This window comes from Ambystoma mexicanum, chromosome 12 (genome assembly GCF_040938575.1).
Source record: "Ambystoma mexicanum isolate Mex_15411 chromosome 12, UKY_AmexF1_1, whole genome shotgun sequence".
NCBI lineage: Eukaryota > Metazoa > Chordata > Amphibia > Caudata > Ambystomatidae > Ambystoma > Ambystoma mexicanum.
The window spans coordinates 424,058,108-424,074,578 of record NC_090936.1 but is presented as its reverse complement, the minus strand read 5'-3'; the positions used below and the strand labels follow the sequence as shown (position 1 = coordinate 424,074,578).

Below are 16,471 nucleotides of genomic sequence, written 5' to 3'. Positions count from 1 at the left end.
GCCGCGGCTTACTTAGATGACATAGTAATCTTCAGCCATACATGGAACGAACACCTGGAACATTTGACCCAAGTGATACAAGCATAAAGATTGGCTGGTCTGCACATTAACCCCAAAAAGTCCAAACTGGCAGCACACACCACCAAATATTTGGGGTATGCAGTGGGAGGTGGGGTGATAACCCCACTTTTGGACACAATTCAGGCCCTACAGAAGCTGCGGCCTCCTGAAACTTGAAAAGAAATACAATCCTTCCTGGGATTTGTGGGGTATTACAGGAGATTCTTACCACACTTCTCTACCATAGCTGCACCCCTTACAGATGCCCTGAAAACAAACCGTCACCTACAGATCACCCCGGAGGCCTTGCAAGCTTTTCAGAAACTGATCCAGATGATTTCCACAAAACCTGTTCTCCATTGTCCTGATTTCTCGAAGGAATTCTATTTACAGGCGGATGCCTCGGGATGTGGTTTAGGAGCAGTGTTGTCACAGGGTACGGAGCAAAACCTTTGCCCAATAGCCTTCATCAGTAGGAAATTACTTCCACACGAGATTCCGTACTCAACGCTGGAGAAAGAATGCCTGGCAATAAAGTGGGCGGTGGAGTCTCTCCGGTATTACCTACTGGGAAGACGGTTTACCATTTTTACCAATCATGCACCCCTGAAATGGTTAGCCACACAAAAAGATTCCAACCATAGAGTCCTGCGATGGTTTTTGACGCTACAGCCTTATCTGTTTGTGACTGTTCATAAACCAGGAAAATATCAGATGGTGGCTGATTACTTGTCACGTGCTATGGACCTGCCCGAACGGCATGGGTCCTCGGGGGGAGTATGTATGAGGAAGCAGTAGCGGCCGCCCTGGACTCCGGGAGAAAGGAGGGAGTTGCGGAAGAGATCAGCTGGGTGCCAATGCTGGCCTTTAAGGGAAAGGAAAACAGGAAAAAGACTACAGATCCCAGAATGCCCCATGGAATACCACATCAGGGAGGGGGCCCACCAATGGGAAAAGAAAGGAAAATAAGGAAAGGGAAAACAGTGTCTCCTTATCGTATCAGACCCACCAGAACAGACACGAAGTACAGGGTTAACCCACAGCGGGCGGAGCAGGGAGGAGGTGGGGAATCAGGGTCAGGTGTGACAAAAACGTTGCTGGGAACACCCAGGGCTGATTACAAGGGAGGAGCGGGGCAAGGCTTAAAAGCAACTCCAAGAGACTCAGACGGGGTCTTCTCTTGCAGGAACAGCGCATGCCGATGGGCGCCGCACCCGAATGGAGTGAGACCAGCGTAGAGTACGAGTGGGCTTACTAGGAAGAAGCAGAAAACCCACAGATTGACGCCGTACCTGGTCCGAGGCTCAAGACAGCATTCCAGAGAAGAAAAACGGCAACCGGAGGAAAAGTATTACGAGGTGTGAATTGTGGTCAATTGCTATTTTTGTTTATTTCATTTGCCCGGCCGGCGAGCAGGTTGAGGGGTGAAAGCCTGTACGCGCCGGGGAAATGTAAGAGACTATTTGGGATTTATAAAAGCATAACCGCTGAATTGCAAGTAAAGCAAGTCGCATCGCCAATGCCTGTGAGGTGAAAGGAACCGTCATCAGTTGTCTGAATTCAATGACCTGTGAAGTTTTATTTGTGAAAATAAACAACTTTGAAAGATAAACCTTGTTTGTCTCCAGCTGACTACTTAACACACAGCCATTCAGTGATCCGATGAGACAGCCCCAGAGGCATGCTCTCTTTTACGGTGTGACAGGAGCACTGTTCTGACCCTGTCACGGGCGGGAAAGGGAGATGGGGGACCCCAGACTCTGAGACCACCTCATGTGCCACGCATGTAGATATGGTGAGTAATGGCCCAAAATGTCACCCTCACAAATGTGATGGCCGAAATGCCTGACTTTGTTTTAAACACCCACTTTATACCGCATATATATGTGGGGGGGTATGGGATATTATAGTAATATGGTGGGTATGTGGGGGTCTATCTATGTGGTGTAAAGTGGGTGTTTAAAAAAAAAGTCGGGCATTTCGGCTGTCGCAAATGTGAGGGCGACATTTGGGCCATTACCCACCATATCTACCTACATGCATGGCACATGAGGTGGTCTCAGTGTTTAGGGTTCCCCATCTCCCTCAGCATTTTCGGCTGACGCAATAATGTGTGGTCGCAGTGATCACAATGATCTGATATGTTGCTGCCCTATGTTGCAAAATGCCTCCCAGAATTTCTCTGGGCATTTTTCTCTGTTTTCCATTTCAGAACTCCAACTCCCACAGTGCACCTGGGAATAACTGAGACAACGTCAGGAGAGCAGAATCAAGAGCAGCCAGGAAATGGACTGGCCATTTACCTGCCAAACAGAAATTAGACACCCAAGACGTGACTTGACAGCCCCAGGTGGACCACAGGTGAATTGGGGGCGAACAGAAAACATACTGGGAGTGAGGAGAGACTTCAGGAGGACAGTAGAGACGCAGAACTCCCCCTCCCCCAAACCGAATTGGCAACAAAATTCACCAACACCCGAGGAAAGCCACAGAGAGAAAGAGCAGCCTGAGCCACTGGCTGCTCCCTCACTAGAACTGTTTCCAAAATCATGCTAGAAAAGGGTGAGGTGTTTTGAGCGGTTTAGATGGGTTTTCAAAGCCACTCGCCTGAATAAGCCAGCTCCTCTGTAAAAGGCAGGCGCAATTTGGTTCCTAGAGCCGGGTGAGTGCTGCAGCCAATGTAAGGGAGAGGCAGATACAGAACCTGCAAGACCACAGCATGCACAGAGAGAGGAGGAAAGGGAGATTATGGGTGGTTCTGGTGAAGTCAGAGGAGGCAGAGGGGGACCAAGAGACCTGGCGGAGGAAGGACAGTGCAGAGGAGCATGGAGGCAAATTACTCAGGCAGTGTGCAAGGTGAGATATTTGTGAGGGAGAGTGGTACCAGTTTGTGAGAGTGAAGCAGTGAATAAGAGTGTTTGTGAAGGTAATGATAGTAGTGAGGGACCAGTGCGAGAGAGGGACAGGGGAGTGAGGGAAGGGGGAGAGTGAGAGGTAGGGAGTGTTGGGAGATAATAAGGATAGTAGAGAGGGGGTAGGACTGGGGTGAGGGAAGAAGGGCACAGGAGAGAAGTGGGGAAAGAATAGTGAGATTGTTTTGGGAGAATGAGCAGGACACCATATCCCTTAGTAGGGGGAGTGAAGAGGGGTGTGGAGAGAGGTGAGAATAGGGAAGTACTGAGAGGTAAGCAGAAGAGTGTGGTGAGTGGTGTGAGGAGAGGAATAATAGTGAAGGGTGCAGCAGAGGATTACTAGTGTGGAGAGGGGAGAGTACTAGTGGTTTGGAGTGGGGAGAGTAGTAGGGGTTTGGAGTGGGGAGAGTACTGGTGGTTTGGAGTGGGGAGAGTAGTAGGGGTTTGGAGTGGGGAGAGTAGTAGGGGTTTGGGATAGTAATAGAGGTGTAGAGAATGAGGTCTATTGGTGAGCAAGATCAAAGGGTGGGGTGAGCAATAGACAGAGAGAGGGGACCATTGGAGGGGTAGAGAAGGATGAGTTAGGGAGAGTAAGGAGAGATGGTAGGCAAAGTAGGCGGGCGGGGAGTAATATGAGTAAAGGGAATAAGGGTGAGTGATATTGAGACATAGGGAGAAGAAAAATAGAGCACGGAAGGATAAGACCCGTTGGGGCCTGAGTGTCTGGAAGGCACAAACCCTTACTCTACATCACATTGGGGAACCTGGAGCAGCGATGACCTAGATTGTTCACAGAGGGACATTCAGATAGAATAAGGCCTTTGCTTTTAAGCCATCATGATAAGGGAAAAAAGAATATTAGATAATAGGGGTTACCGAACACTATAGACCATCCTGGGGTTGATGGACGCCTGGGCTAGGGTGGCAATGGCCTGCACTAGACAAAAGAGAGGGATGCCCTTAGTGAGCAACCCCTTTCCAGCCTGTTGCATTTAATTGAATCACCTGCCTGTCTTCATACTGAATAATCTACCCCTTGACGATAAGCACAGTTGTTCCACTTTACCCTGTATATTTTGTAATAAGACCCTTGATTATTCCTGGGAATTCTGTGAGTTATTAAGGTCATGTGTCATAATGGACCCCACTGGCCAGCTGAACTGCAGCATTTTGGGTGCAACAGAGATTTCCTAAAAGTCCTGTGGATAGTCATGCATCCGGAATATTGGTGCAATCAGTCCTGCCATAAGCTCCTGTCCTGCTTGTGACACCAATGCTCTATGGTTCTTAGACAAGATAGGCGTTCATTTTTTTAGGCTTCTTAGTTGCAGGAAACAGCTGATGAAAACTGAATTGCCCTGGAAAGCTAAGGTCATGCCTTCACCATAAAGGAACTTTAGATGATTAATGGAATGTCTCAGGAGAAGATTGACTTCCAACATAGTGGGTATCATGACAGATAGGAACGCCCTCTTCGATGTTTAGCAATATAGTTGGAATGTCCTGTCCTTCTTTCACGTCTGGACGGTTGTCAGACACAACTGTTGGGATCTGAATGCTACTCCTACCCAGTAACCTCATGAATATCTGGGCATCGTTGTCAAAATATTGAAATAACACTAGAGACCTCTCCAAAAATTCAAATAAAAAGAACCATGCAGATGTTGACAAGAAGCAAGGGTTGGGGGAGCCCTGAGGAACACTCCGTCCACCACAGATGTCTAGGAGTCAAAAGAACCAAACTGATCCCTCTGGGTTCTTTCCCCCAGAAAGGATCGGAATCAACTCAAGGTTCCCATTGTCATGTGGGCGACGGATGACAACCTATCGAGGAGGTTGTAATTGTCTATGGTTTAAAATGCCACCTTTATCTTCAATAAGACTAATAGGATACAGGCATTAATTGCAAAAATCTAGAAGAGTGGTCTATGTCCCATGTGTGGGTGGAAACCATACAGTAATTGTGAGAGACAACAACTGCTACATAGAAATGGGTGTAATTGACCAACTACCACTTTCTCCATTATTTTAGAAAAGGCAGGAGTTTGGTTTATTACTGGATGAGATTGTAGGAACTAGAGCTTCCAAATGGTTCTTAAATTCTGATGAAAACACCTCATAGGTCTCTTGAAAGCTTTCTGGAGAAAAAACTAGATCAGAACCTGTAATCAGAACCTAGAGAGAGAGAACAATAACTAATAAATAAGTGCTCTGACTAGACAGTTGGGGAGGCATACGCAACAGAGAGCTCTGTGCCCGATGTATACTATTTTATTTTATTCATTTTATTTGAATTTTTGTACAGGGCTGGCCCTACCCAGTGGGTCTTTTAGGACAATATGTATGCAATACATCAAATTTGTGTACCCTGATGTATGTGCTGAACTAAGAAGGAATTGGCGAAATTCCTGGCCAGTAAACCCTAAAACTTAGAGTCACCAAACAATATAAAAGAACAGAATTAGAGAATTAAGAGCAGTGGTGGCTGGTGAATGTTTTAACTGAAGGGATGTCAATATGTCTTTCAAATATGCTAGAATGGCTGAGCGTTGCAAGGGAGCCTGAACCAAACAAGGAGTGTTTGAGGGGTGGGGGGGGGGGGGGGGGGTGAGGGGTGAGGTTTCCTCACGAGAAAATGTGTTCAGTATTGAGTTAAAATGGTGCACCTCTATGTGCCAGTATTCCAGTATAAGAACTACTCATGTTTGCTTTGAGCAATATATGGCAGTATCCCCATGTATGAACATACTTCAATTGGCTGTGCCATTAAAAATGGCATGCCACAATATGAAAACATGTCCAAATAATGACACTTAATATGCCTGCTTTATCAAATATGCCCAGTTAAAAAAGGTCATGCCACAGTAAGAAATGGCTACACTGGCTGCACCAAAATTCCGGTCTAGACACGTAATAGCACTTATCATGGCTGCTTTATTAAAGAGACCCAATAAAAAATGATGCCATGACAGGATACTTTTTTTATTGGGCATCTTTGATTTTGCTCTTCCCCCTCTACTCTCCCCCCACACACATCCTCGCAACATTCACTTGCTCATGCACACAGTATTTTCTCATGGACCCATGCATCAGATACTCATTCATTCATTCACACACGGACGCATACATATGAAATACATTACTCGATCTGCACTGTGCCATGCTTCGGCCTGCTGGCAAGGAATTAAGAGGAGGCAAAGGAGCACTTCCACGCACCTTCAGATGTGCAGTACTCCAGCCTGCATCCCCAATGTGCCATTCAAGGTTGGGAAAGCAAACAGCCCAGGCCTTGTATGGTCCATTTGACATGCGTGCAGGGTAACATAAACTTTCCAAGGGGAAACATATTTCCCTTTGACAGTTTAAGCCAGTTTAGGAGAGCTCCCTCAGCTGCAGAAAGCAGATGGTGCAGGGAGTAGGGGGGCAGTGCTGCTCAGTGATTACATACTGGGATGGCTTGGCTACCCCATAATGGGCGAGGGTACTGGCAGGTCGGCATCACCTCACCATTATGGTTGAGCCATCACTGATTAAGAGGGATACAATGGCCTTCATTAGGGGTGATCCGGTCCAGTAATAATGCCAGAAACAATGCCAGTCCTACCGGCTCTGGCATTGTTACAGGACCTGCTCACTCTGAGTCTGCCGGTAGCAGCAGTGAACTACCGGCGGCCCTGACCTGCTGCAGGCCCCTACCGGCAGAGAAATTACTGATTCAATGGCACTGTTAACAACGATGCCACTGATTCGGTAGTTCCCATCGCTGGGACTCCAATCAATGGGAACTTTCCGCCATTGCTGGCACCTCTAATATCCCAGTAGCACCAGGATATTGGGTGCTGGTAATGGTAAAATGAGTTTGCTGGTAACCCGCCGGTAGTACAGGCGGGTTACCGGCAAACTCATAATGAGGGTCAATGTCTAAAAAGACAAATGGGCCTCATTACGAAGTGGGCGGTAAGGGGTTAACGGCACCGGTAAAGGTGCCGGAGCTGTTAACCCCATACCGCCCTATTACGAGGTCTGCTCGCGGGACCCGCTAAGGACGCCTGGTGAAACCAGGCGTCCTTAGCGGGTCCCACGAGGAGTCCAGGATGCAAAAAATGGGCCCGTTATTAACGGGCCCGTTGTTTGCATCCTCCCCATTCCCATTGAGCCCTATGGGGGCTCGAATGGGAATGGGGAAGGTCCAGGCCCGGGTTCCCTGAATGGGGAAATACCGGGCACTCCAAGGTCGGAATGGCCCGGTATTTCCCCATTCAGGGAACCCAGATCCGGACCTGAGTTTGGCTACCTCCAAATTCGTAATGAGGCCCATTAAGCTGAAGGAATTTGGCCTGCTGGCTTATAGCACAATTAGCAGCCTATATTATATGAAGAGGCAGCACTAGCGTGAGGAGACGGTGCAGAATCCCTGGAGCCCCAGGGAGAGGGGATTGTGTATAGTAGAGGTACTCTGAATCATTTTTTGAAATCTGGAACAGTTCTTTTTGCAGTAAAGCATACATAGTCATTTTACTTGACGTGTTCTACATAGCTAATGACTGCACTGCGGCTCCTGCTGAGCTGGTAAGCAGTCAAATACTGTGCTAAATCTTGTTAAATGCTGCTTTCTTGCTCTTGTCTGAGAGTAAATGGGACTGCAGGGAATGCTCGTTCTGCTTAAAAAGCACCTTTTGCTTAGAATGCTGTGCAAGTGAAGCAGCACATATCTATCGCAATCTGAATCAATTGTGTTCTTCCTAAAAGCCGTACCAGAGCCTTGATTGTCAAAACAAATCGCTTATTTCTCGGATCGGTTCTACATTGTTACATAGACTCATGTTTGGAAGTCTTCAATTTGGTCGACCTATTTTGGACTGTTCTATGTTTTGTTATGGGAGTTTGTGGGGTTCGCCCGTGCTGCTCCTCCGCAACCCACACCTTCTTTCCACCCTCCCTCCTCTAATCCCCTGCCCCTACACCCCCATAAGCACACACACACGTTCATGTAGTGTGTGTATTTGGTTGACTTGACCAATATGAGTGGGCCAAATTGTAGACTGTCAAAGAGCAGTGTAAAATGACTGCATACTTCAAGGATCTATGTGTCATGTAGGTATTCATGTTAGTGCCTTTTTAATTGTTTTAATGACCCAAATGTGCAAATCCATTTCTCATGTAAAGACATTTACCCCTGGATCACTTTATGGTCCTCAACAGCATCTCTAGCAGCCTCCCCAAGAGGCATGGACAACATTGCACTGTATACCCTTCCTCTCGATCTCTCCACTAGACCCATGGCAGGCGGGTGTTCTATGTCCCGTCTAGTTTGTGCATGCTGGTGGTTACAGTTTAGATTGCTCCATTATAAATGTGCGATTAGAAGTATCAGATTAAAGAAAATACAGGACTGGAGGGACTACACCTACCTGACTTGAGTATGGTTTACCTTCTGCCCTCCTTTCTTGACCTTCTCCCACAGACCTTATGGCAGTTACACCTATAGTGAAAACTGTTTTGACCATTGTGAACAAAATGAGCAACAATGCAGGAGAACCCTTTTATTTTGCCCATCCCACCCACTTGGCCACCAACCCATCCCATGTGTATGCTTATCCATGCGTGTACGTTCCGGTCAAGGACTCAGTGCCACTGATTTATGTTGCTGCCCCTCTACCTCTGTGTAGATCCATGTGTTTCTATCGATCTCTACCCAACGCAACCCTTAACACAAAAGACATCACAGTGGTCCCATGTTCTAAGAGACAGACTTTGTGCCCTTTGCAGGGACAAAGACAATGCTGTCTACAGAGCATTCTGTGTCACTGCTTCATCTTTTTGCAACCCCTGAATCCCAGACTCCATCAACTACAGCAGGTTGGGACTTTGAAACTCAAGCCACCCTTTTGGTGAGTTGATAAGTCTACAGCTACATGGAATGAAAGGTCAGACTACTGAATGCCTACCTGTTTCATGAATGGAAATCCCCAAATCATGTTGCTCTGAACCACATGTATGTGTTGTGCTCCAATCCTACCTAAAGATAGATCCTAGTTGATTCCATCACAGTAGTCGCACAATTCAGAACAGATTTTAACAAGTTTGTCTTCATAGTCACATTCATGGTGTAGCTTCAACTCCTTGGTGTCTGCTTACTCATTCCTATCTAAAAAGTTTCTTCTTTAAGCAAAAGAAAGAACAGATCCCAGTAGAGCTGGCACAGGACCCAAATCTGAACGAAATGATGAAATACTCTGGGGCTTTGGCAACAGGAGTCACATTTGTCAGAGGGGAATCCGGCAATTCTTCAGTAGGAAGGGAATGTTGGTAGGGAACCACACAGGCACCTTGCATAAGGAAACAGGTGTTTTTAGACAATGGGCCTCATCAGGGGTAGGGAGGCAGTAGAAATGCAGCAATGATGCTATTACTGCTGTATTACTCCTCTGCCCGGTCCCGAGTTTGGGCGGAAAGTGGGAGGTTTACCTCAAGCTTTTTGCTGGAGGTAAAAACCTCCCCTTTTTGCCCATTTTCGGGGCTATTACTGGTAGCACTATTACCGCCAGCAGTGATAGCGCTGAAAAGCCCCTTGAGTCTTAGGAACTCAGAATAAATGGGGATTACCAGCACCACCGCAACTCGCGATCCAGCACAAATCGCGCCGGACCGAGATGCGGTAACACTAATAGCGTTTCCCGCTGGGATACTGCCCAACTTGTGATGAGGACCAATGAGCGTAACTCAGAGTTTGGTCTTAAATTTGTGCAATTTCACAAATGTATAAAAATGCTTGGAACCGGTTTCGTAGTTTCTGGGAGATTCTGACGTTCCATGACAATTGAGATATTTTGTTATTACAGATCTCTCGGTTGTTAACATTACATTTCAAACTGCTTCGGTTTTGAGCTTGGAAATGTCAGCGTTCTCGGTTACACATCAAATGGATTTCGATTTTAGCTTGCAAATTTATGCGAGGGATAAAAGTCTTGGAAAGGTACTCCTAGCAGATTTTTGCATTATAATAGCTCAAACATTTAAGGCAATTGTAAAGGCTGCATTTGCAGCAGGAGCTTTGTGTGGGGGCGGAGAGATTTGGGTTGCAGCAAGATATTTGTCTTTCTTGCTTCAGGACGCCATTGAGGATGGAGTCGATATTCAACCAAGAAAACATGTCAGTCAGAAAATACCGGATTTCAAGGGGTTAGACAGTATTTTTGTGAAATAACTCAATTTTTAACAAATTGGCGTCAGATATTTATTACAATCAGCCGCAAGCGAAGCAGCCAAAAAGCTGACAGCTATTTTCACAAATTGGTTGCTTCCGACAACCTCAATGGCAGCATCGAAAATAAGGAGCACGGATCAACCGTGATGAACAGGTAAAAGTCTATGGGAAAGAGTCCCAAAGTACCCCTTACAGACCTCAGAATCATGCCCAGCGCGCCCCTACATCGGAGCGATAGAACAAGAAGACCCTGAATTAGAAGAGAGCAAGTAAATCAGGCAGCGTGAAATGGCAACTCACCGTTTTCATTCCCACAATAGATTTTTCAACTTTGGTAACGTAGGTCACGTGGTCCTCATTGGATTTCAGCTCCTTCAGCTGGATCCTCTCATAAATCCCAGCCACCATCTCCCGCGGAATATCTGCTCCATCATCCACTCCTGCAGTCAAAAGTCAATGGTGTATTGGAGTGTTCCATTAACTGCTTTTCCAACATTATGTGGAGTATAACAAATACAGAAACATTCACAATCACGTGTTCCGAAGGTATTACAGTACTAATAGAGGCATAGAGGCCCTTCGGTCTGTATAGCGGCAGTGTCAATTTGCTGGTCCTTTCATGACAGTGGGCCTCATTACAAGTTTGCCGGTCTGGGAACTATGGTACCGGTAAGCTTTCCAGTACCGTAGTTCCTGGACCGGCAAACTACGAGTTGTGCTCGCGGGTGCCTTTCTGCCGGTACCCGCGAGCACAGCATGCCGCATGCACCGGCACCATTCACGAATGGTGCCGGTGCACGCGGCTTCCCCATTCCCATTGAGCCCTACTGGGCTCAATGGGAATGGGGAAGAATTATTCCCGGCGCCCTGGAATGGGCAATTACCGGGTCTGCTGCAGTTGTAATACCCCGGTAATTGCCCATTCCAGGGCGCCGGGAAAAAAACGACTCCCGTATTACAGGCACGGCTGTCCGTCAGGGTCATAATGAGGCCCAATAGTGTCTTTGTCATTCATTCACTTTGCCCTGTTTTGCCTCTTGCCACCATCGCTCTGCCCATACGCTAACCAGAACCAGGCAATATGGAGCGCATGTTGTAAAAAAACATAATTTGGCAGCAGGGATCTGTTACATTTGGACTGCAATGTAAACGGCTCCCCGTCACCACATTTTCATTATTTGCATTGTGGAGTGCAAAAGTGCAGGGCAAAACAAGGTGCCGTACACGTGTGTATGCCGCCTTTTGCTCTGCACTTTTGCACTCCACTGTGCAAAGTGAGTAGGCAGCATTTACATTTCATTGTGAGAGTCACTTGTCATGCTTGCATGGCAAGCAGCGCTCACAATTGAAATGAAACCCTCCCCGACATGCTCGCATTTTGGGGAGGGTTTCATTTCATCTGCGAACGCTGCTCACCATGCGCGTACTATGCTGGTGCATAATTCAGGCGGATTCCATAGGGCTCTCCAGCATATTCGCCGGCATAAAAATAATTGCTGGCACAAATGCTGGAGCATTTGGATGACGGAGAGGAAGGGAAGCGGCAGAAACGCAAAAAGAGAATGTGTGATTATTCATTATATGTTTATTCAGAAACACCTTTTCCATGAAACCTTTCGAAAAATAAATGAACAATGTATACATACATATTGACATCACACTTCATAAAATTCTAAAAAGATAATTTCTAAAATAGAGTAAGAAATAACTGGATGCTTAAGGAAACCTTCTAATATCTTGAAGAAAGCAATTAGACAAGATCATCGGGTTGTGTGTGCAAATTGATAAAAATACTAAAACTTGGTCCCTTTTTTTACATTCATCAATGATGCCAAGACAAATTGAGACATAACATAAAATAAAGTGCAAACAATAATTAAGAGATCAGTTCGAAAAAGCTTAATTTAACAAAGTGAGGTTGATTTAAAAACAGCAGTGTGTTTCTTAAATTGCGAGTTGTGTCTGCCTGTGCCATGCTTGCTTCAAAAACATCAGAGGAGTCCATCCCACCTTGGGAGAGTCTGCCCACGACAAATACAACAAATACAATAAAGCTGATCAACATTAGGCAAAACCTGCCTCTCTCAAAAGTGGTTTCGGACTCCTGATGAGTGCGTAGGCTGGGCATCAAAATAAAAAGTGAGTTAGGTCTTCTAGTGGAGCTGCGCACAATTGGCAACTGGACTCTTCTGCAAGACGTGACCAGACAGAGGTCTTCACCCACAATGAAAGGCAGTTGCATCTCGCCCTTGTTATAAGTATCCTCTGAGTCGGGTCATTCTATCTATCTATCTATCTATCTATCTATCTATCTATCTATCTATCTATCTATCTATCTATCTATCTATCAAATCTATATAATTTTTTGTATCACGCCATTCGCCCATAGGCCTCAAGAAGCTCACATATAAATAAACCAACATATAGCACAAGAAGGAAAACAGTGAGAGCAGACAGTTCTTATAGGCCCAGGTAAGATAATGGGCCTCATTAGGACCCAGGCGGTAAGGGGTTTACGGCGGCGTAAACAGCGCCGACCCTTACTGCCTGATTCCGAGGTCCCTTAGCGCCATGGAGCTTTTAGCAGGTGTTAAAATCCATGGCGCTAAGGGACCTTGTTGTTAATTACGCCACCGTAATTTACGGTGGCGTAATTAACGCCTTCCCCACTCCCATTATGCCCTATGGGGCAAAAATGGGAATGGGGAAGGGTAAATGGGTTAATGGGGACTTACCGCCCCACTCACCTCGGAATGGGGCAGTAAGTCCGCCAACCACCATGGCGTAAACGTAGTTTACGCCATGGTGGTAAAGGTACGACCCAGGTGGTAACTTACCGCCTGGGTCGTAATGAGGCCCAATGTCTGATTAACTACACTGTCCCTCCATCGAACAGCAGTGCCTTAAGCTGTTTTTTAAAAGAGGAGATAGATGCACAGTTCTTAAGATCGAGACGGAGAGAATTCCAAGAGGAAGGTGCACAAAAATGACCCACATTCACCCACATCAAATATTTTTGGATGCCCCCTGATGAAATTAAAGCATGATTTCCAATTGGAGTATTTTGACCATTAACCAGATTCACCAAACACTTTTTGCCTCCATTTGGTCCCTAATCCTGTTCTTTATTAAAGTGGCTGTGCTTCTATCCAATAGAGAGACTTTTCTAAAACAGAATGGGGCGTTAATCACAAGAGCCTCATTATCAGTTTGGTGGTATCTCTGTAGTAAATCCACTAAGATACAACCAAACGGATTTACCGTTAGCACAAGTTGGTATGGCGGAATAACCACTGGATCACAAGTGGTGGTATGGCAGTGTTAGTCCCTATGTATGCAGGCCATAGGACTCGATGCGGATTATGGCAGATTACCACCAGTGGTAATTTCACCGAATTTGCCATTTGTGGTGGTAAGGTGGCGGAAAACCTGCAGCATTTTGCTGGATGTTTTTCCTTCACCTTACCTCCAAACCAATAGTTTGGTGGTGTGGTAATGCAGTTGTAATGCAGTGGTACTCTTTTACTACTTCCTTACCATTTTTGGCCGCACTGCCAAACTCACAATGAGGCCAGCTGGTTATGAACATGGTTGAACCAAGGAATGTTGAATGCATTTGTTTTCATCAGCAACGGTTTTATGACCGTCTAGGTAAGGAAAGCTCTCTTATTGTTCAAGGCAGGTAGCCAATGTAGCATAGGTTGAGTTACTAACTGATCCTCTAAGAAATTGAGTCCCCACTCTAGCTGAGTGGCATCATTTGATGCTGATCGTGGCATGCCTAAAACCTTTTCCAGAAAGTCGCTTCCAAGAGCTTGGAGATCTGGGGTCTTCACAAAACCCCATAATGAGGACCTGTACTTGTCCACTGCTCCTGCCTTCGCCGATAGCCCAACTGACAGACCATAACAGCTGATTTAGCTGTATTCACTTTGAGAACTAAATTTGTCATAAATAAAGTGTATCCTGTTATTAGTTTTTGGAGAGTACAGGGAGTGTGAGCCAGTAACACAGTGTCATCGGCATATGCCAAGATAGGAAGCACAGTGCCACAGAGATTAGGGACATCCATCCCTCTTTTAAATTATCGTTTAAACCACTGATATATATGCAGAAAAAGAAAGGAGCCACTGCACAGCTCTGAAGGACTCCCACCCCAACATCAAAACAGTCTGTTCATCATCCCTCTTTGCCACTCCTTACACATGTGATTGAGTCCTGATTTATCATGCATAGTACTTTCAAAATTTCCATCAGGCAATTTTTTTGACCTGAGCATGGACCACAACTTCAGACCATTAACCTTCTCAAATGCTGTGCTCAGGTCCATAAAAGCCCAGAAGATGGGCTCCTTTTTACGTACAGAGAATTTGTAATTAAGAGAAACAGGTTTAAGGCCTGCTCACCTGTACCAATGCCAGGACGAAATCCTAGTTGGGCACTGGAGAGGATGCAATCATGTGTAACCCATTTCTCTTATTTTGCCAGCAACACACAGCCAGGTATTTAACAAAAGGAGTTAAGTGAGGATGTCGGCCTATAGGACTTATGGTCTTGCCGATCACCTCTTTTGTGAATCGTCTGAATTATGGTTGATTTCCATAATTTGGGAATCCTTTAAGTGACTATAATGGCATTAAAACCAATAGTTAGAACGAGTGCCCATAGCTCCAGTTCGGCTCGGAATGAATCACCCGGAATGCCGTCAAGGCTCGGACTACGATTTCGTTTTTTTTTACCCATAGCCTCTGAAATGTCTTTAAGTGAGTAAACCAAGTTTTTGGACCTTAAGGAGTGGGATGTCGGGATGACACAATTATCGATAGAAATTACTGTGGCAATTCCTGGCTATCAGTGGCAGTGTATAATGCAAAAAAGTGGTTAATTCACACCTTATCTTGTACCATGATTTCCGTGCCTAATTAATTTCTTTTATAGGCCTGGCCATGAGTAACTAGCTCCCAAAACTTCTTTAAGTGACTTTCTCCTGCAGCAGTCACTGGTTCCCCCCATCTGTTGTGCTCTAAGTCTGATTTCCTCTCTGCAATAGCCTTCTTGTAATTAGCTCTGGCACTGAAAATCAATGGGTTGGGTGTTAAAGGATCTTTTGGTATCTAAATTAGATTTTGTTGGGCACTACTGCATTCCTTATTAAACCGGCCAGTTTGATGTACTCTCCCCGAATTTGTACTGGAAATGAGAAATTGACTAGAAGTGCCTGCTATTATAATTATACAGTGTGTGGCCAACATTGTTTGAAGGGTCTAACAGTACCATGATGAAGGGAAGGTTATTGGTTATTATTGACTTTTGCAAGGCCATGCTATCATCACCTTTCCACCTCAATCTGTGTTTCATGGAGGAAACTTCTACCATGTTTAATTGTTGGTTAGTAACACCCTTTGGAGTGCCATGACACTTACATTTTAGAACCAGTGGGATATGATCCCTCAATATGTGTTCCAAGATATGGAAATACTTGATTAAATTCCAGTAAGCTACCGGAAAACACAGATAGTCAATGTTAGAGTTTCCATTCAAAACCACAAAAAGTGTGTTTACCTGGAATATCGTTAGAGACTCGACCATTGATTGACCTGAGGTCTTACTGTTCAAGCCAAGAACAGTTCCAGGCCCCTCGCACAGTTACGAGGGTCAGACATACTAGAGGCTGCAAGGTTTTTCAATCTATCTTCCATGTGCACCTATTACACAAGCCAGATTTAATGCAATATTGTGAAGTGGACAGGGAGTTCCATAACTAACCTGACTTGGCTGGTTTGCATGACCAGCACAGAGACTTATTACGCCTAATTCTTTGTTGTAAGGCCTAGGACTTCATGATCCCCTACCTAGACCCCTGGCTTTAAGGCAACACAAACCAGCCTTACTTTACGTGTTAAAAGCTAGCACACACCTAATAGCCTGATCATTATCACAGCACCTCAATGCCCCAATGAATATAAGATCCAACCTGCTAAAACTGTAATGATGACAGAGACCATGTGAGAATCCTAGATAATGTATCTAACACAAGACTATTTGCCACAACTGTGTGGTGTTCTGTAAAAGAATGATGGCTTAGGTTTTATGGGTTTTATGAATTTGTAATATGTGTGGTGGCAGGTTTTTTCTCGAAAGGTTATATATACATTTGTTTTCAGTTTCTGGAATGTTAATCTAAGCATATAATTTGATTTCTACAGTTGATGTTATGTCTGTAACTGGTGATGTTTTTCATTCTTGTGAGTTTAATGGGATTTGTTTGTTTCCGAATAAACCTTTTTTACTA

At 45.3% G+C, this 16,471-nt stretch overlaps 1 protein-coding gene across 5 annotated transcripts in view; it reads right to left on the bottom strand.

Moving 5' to 3' along the window:
* The window catches only part of IQSEC3 (IQ motif and Sec7 domain ArfGEF 3), a 1,249,628-nt gene that overhangs the window by 128,181 nt on the left and 1,104,976 nt on the right, over nucleotides 1–16,471 (bottom strand). For all 5 annotated transcript variants that reach the window (XM_069628576.1, XM_069628577.1, XM_069628578.1 and 2 more), the window contains one exon: nucleotides 10,480–10,619. In XM_069628576.1, the coding sequence (XP_069484677.1) occupies nucleotides 10,480–10,619 (140 nt within the window). The remainder of the gene's footprint in view (nucleotides 1–10,479; nucleotides 10,620–16,471) is intronic.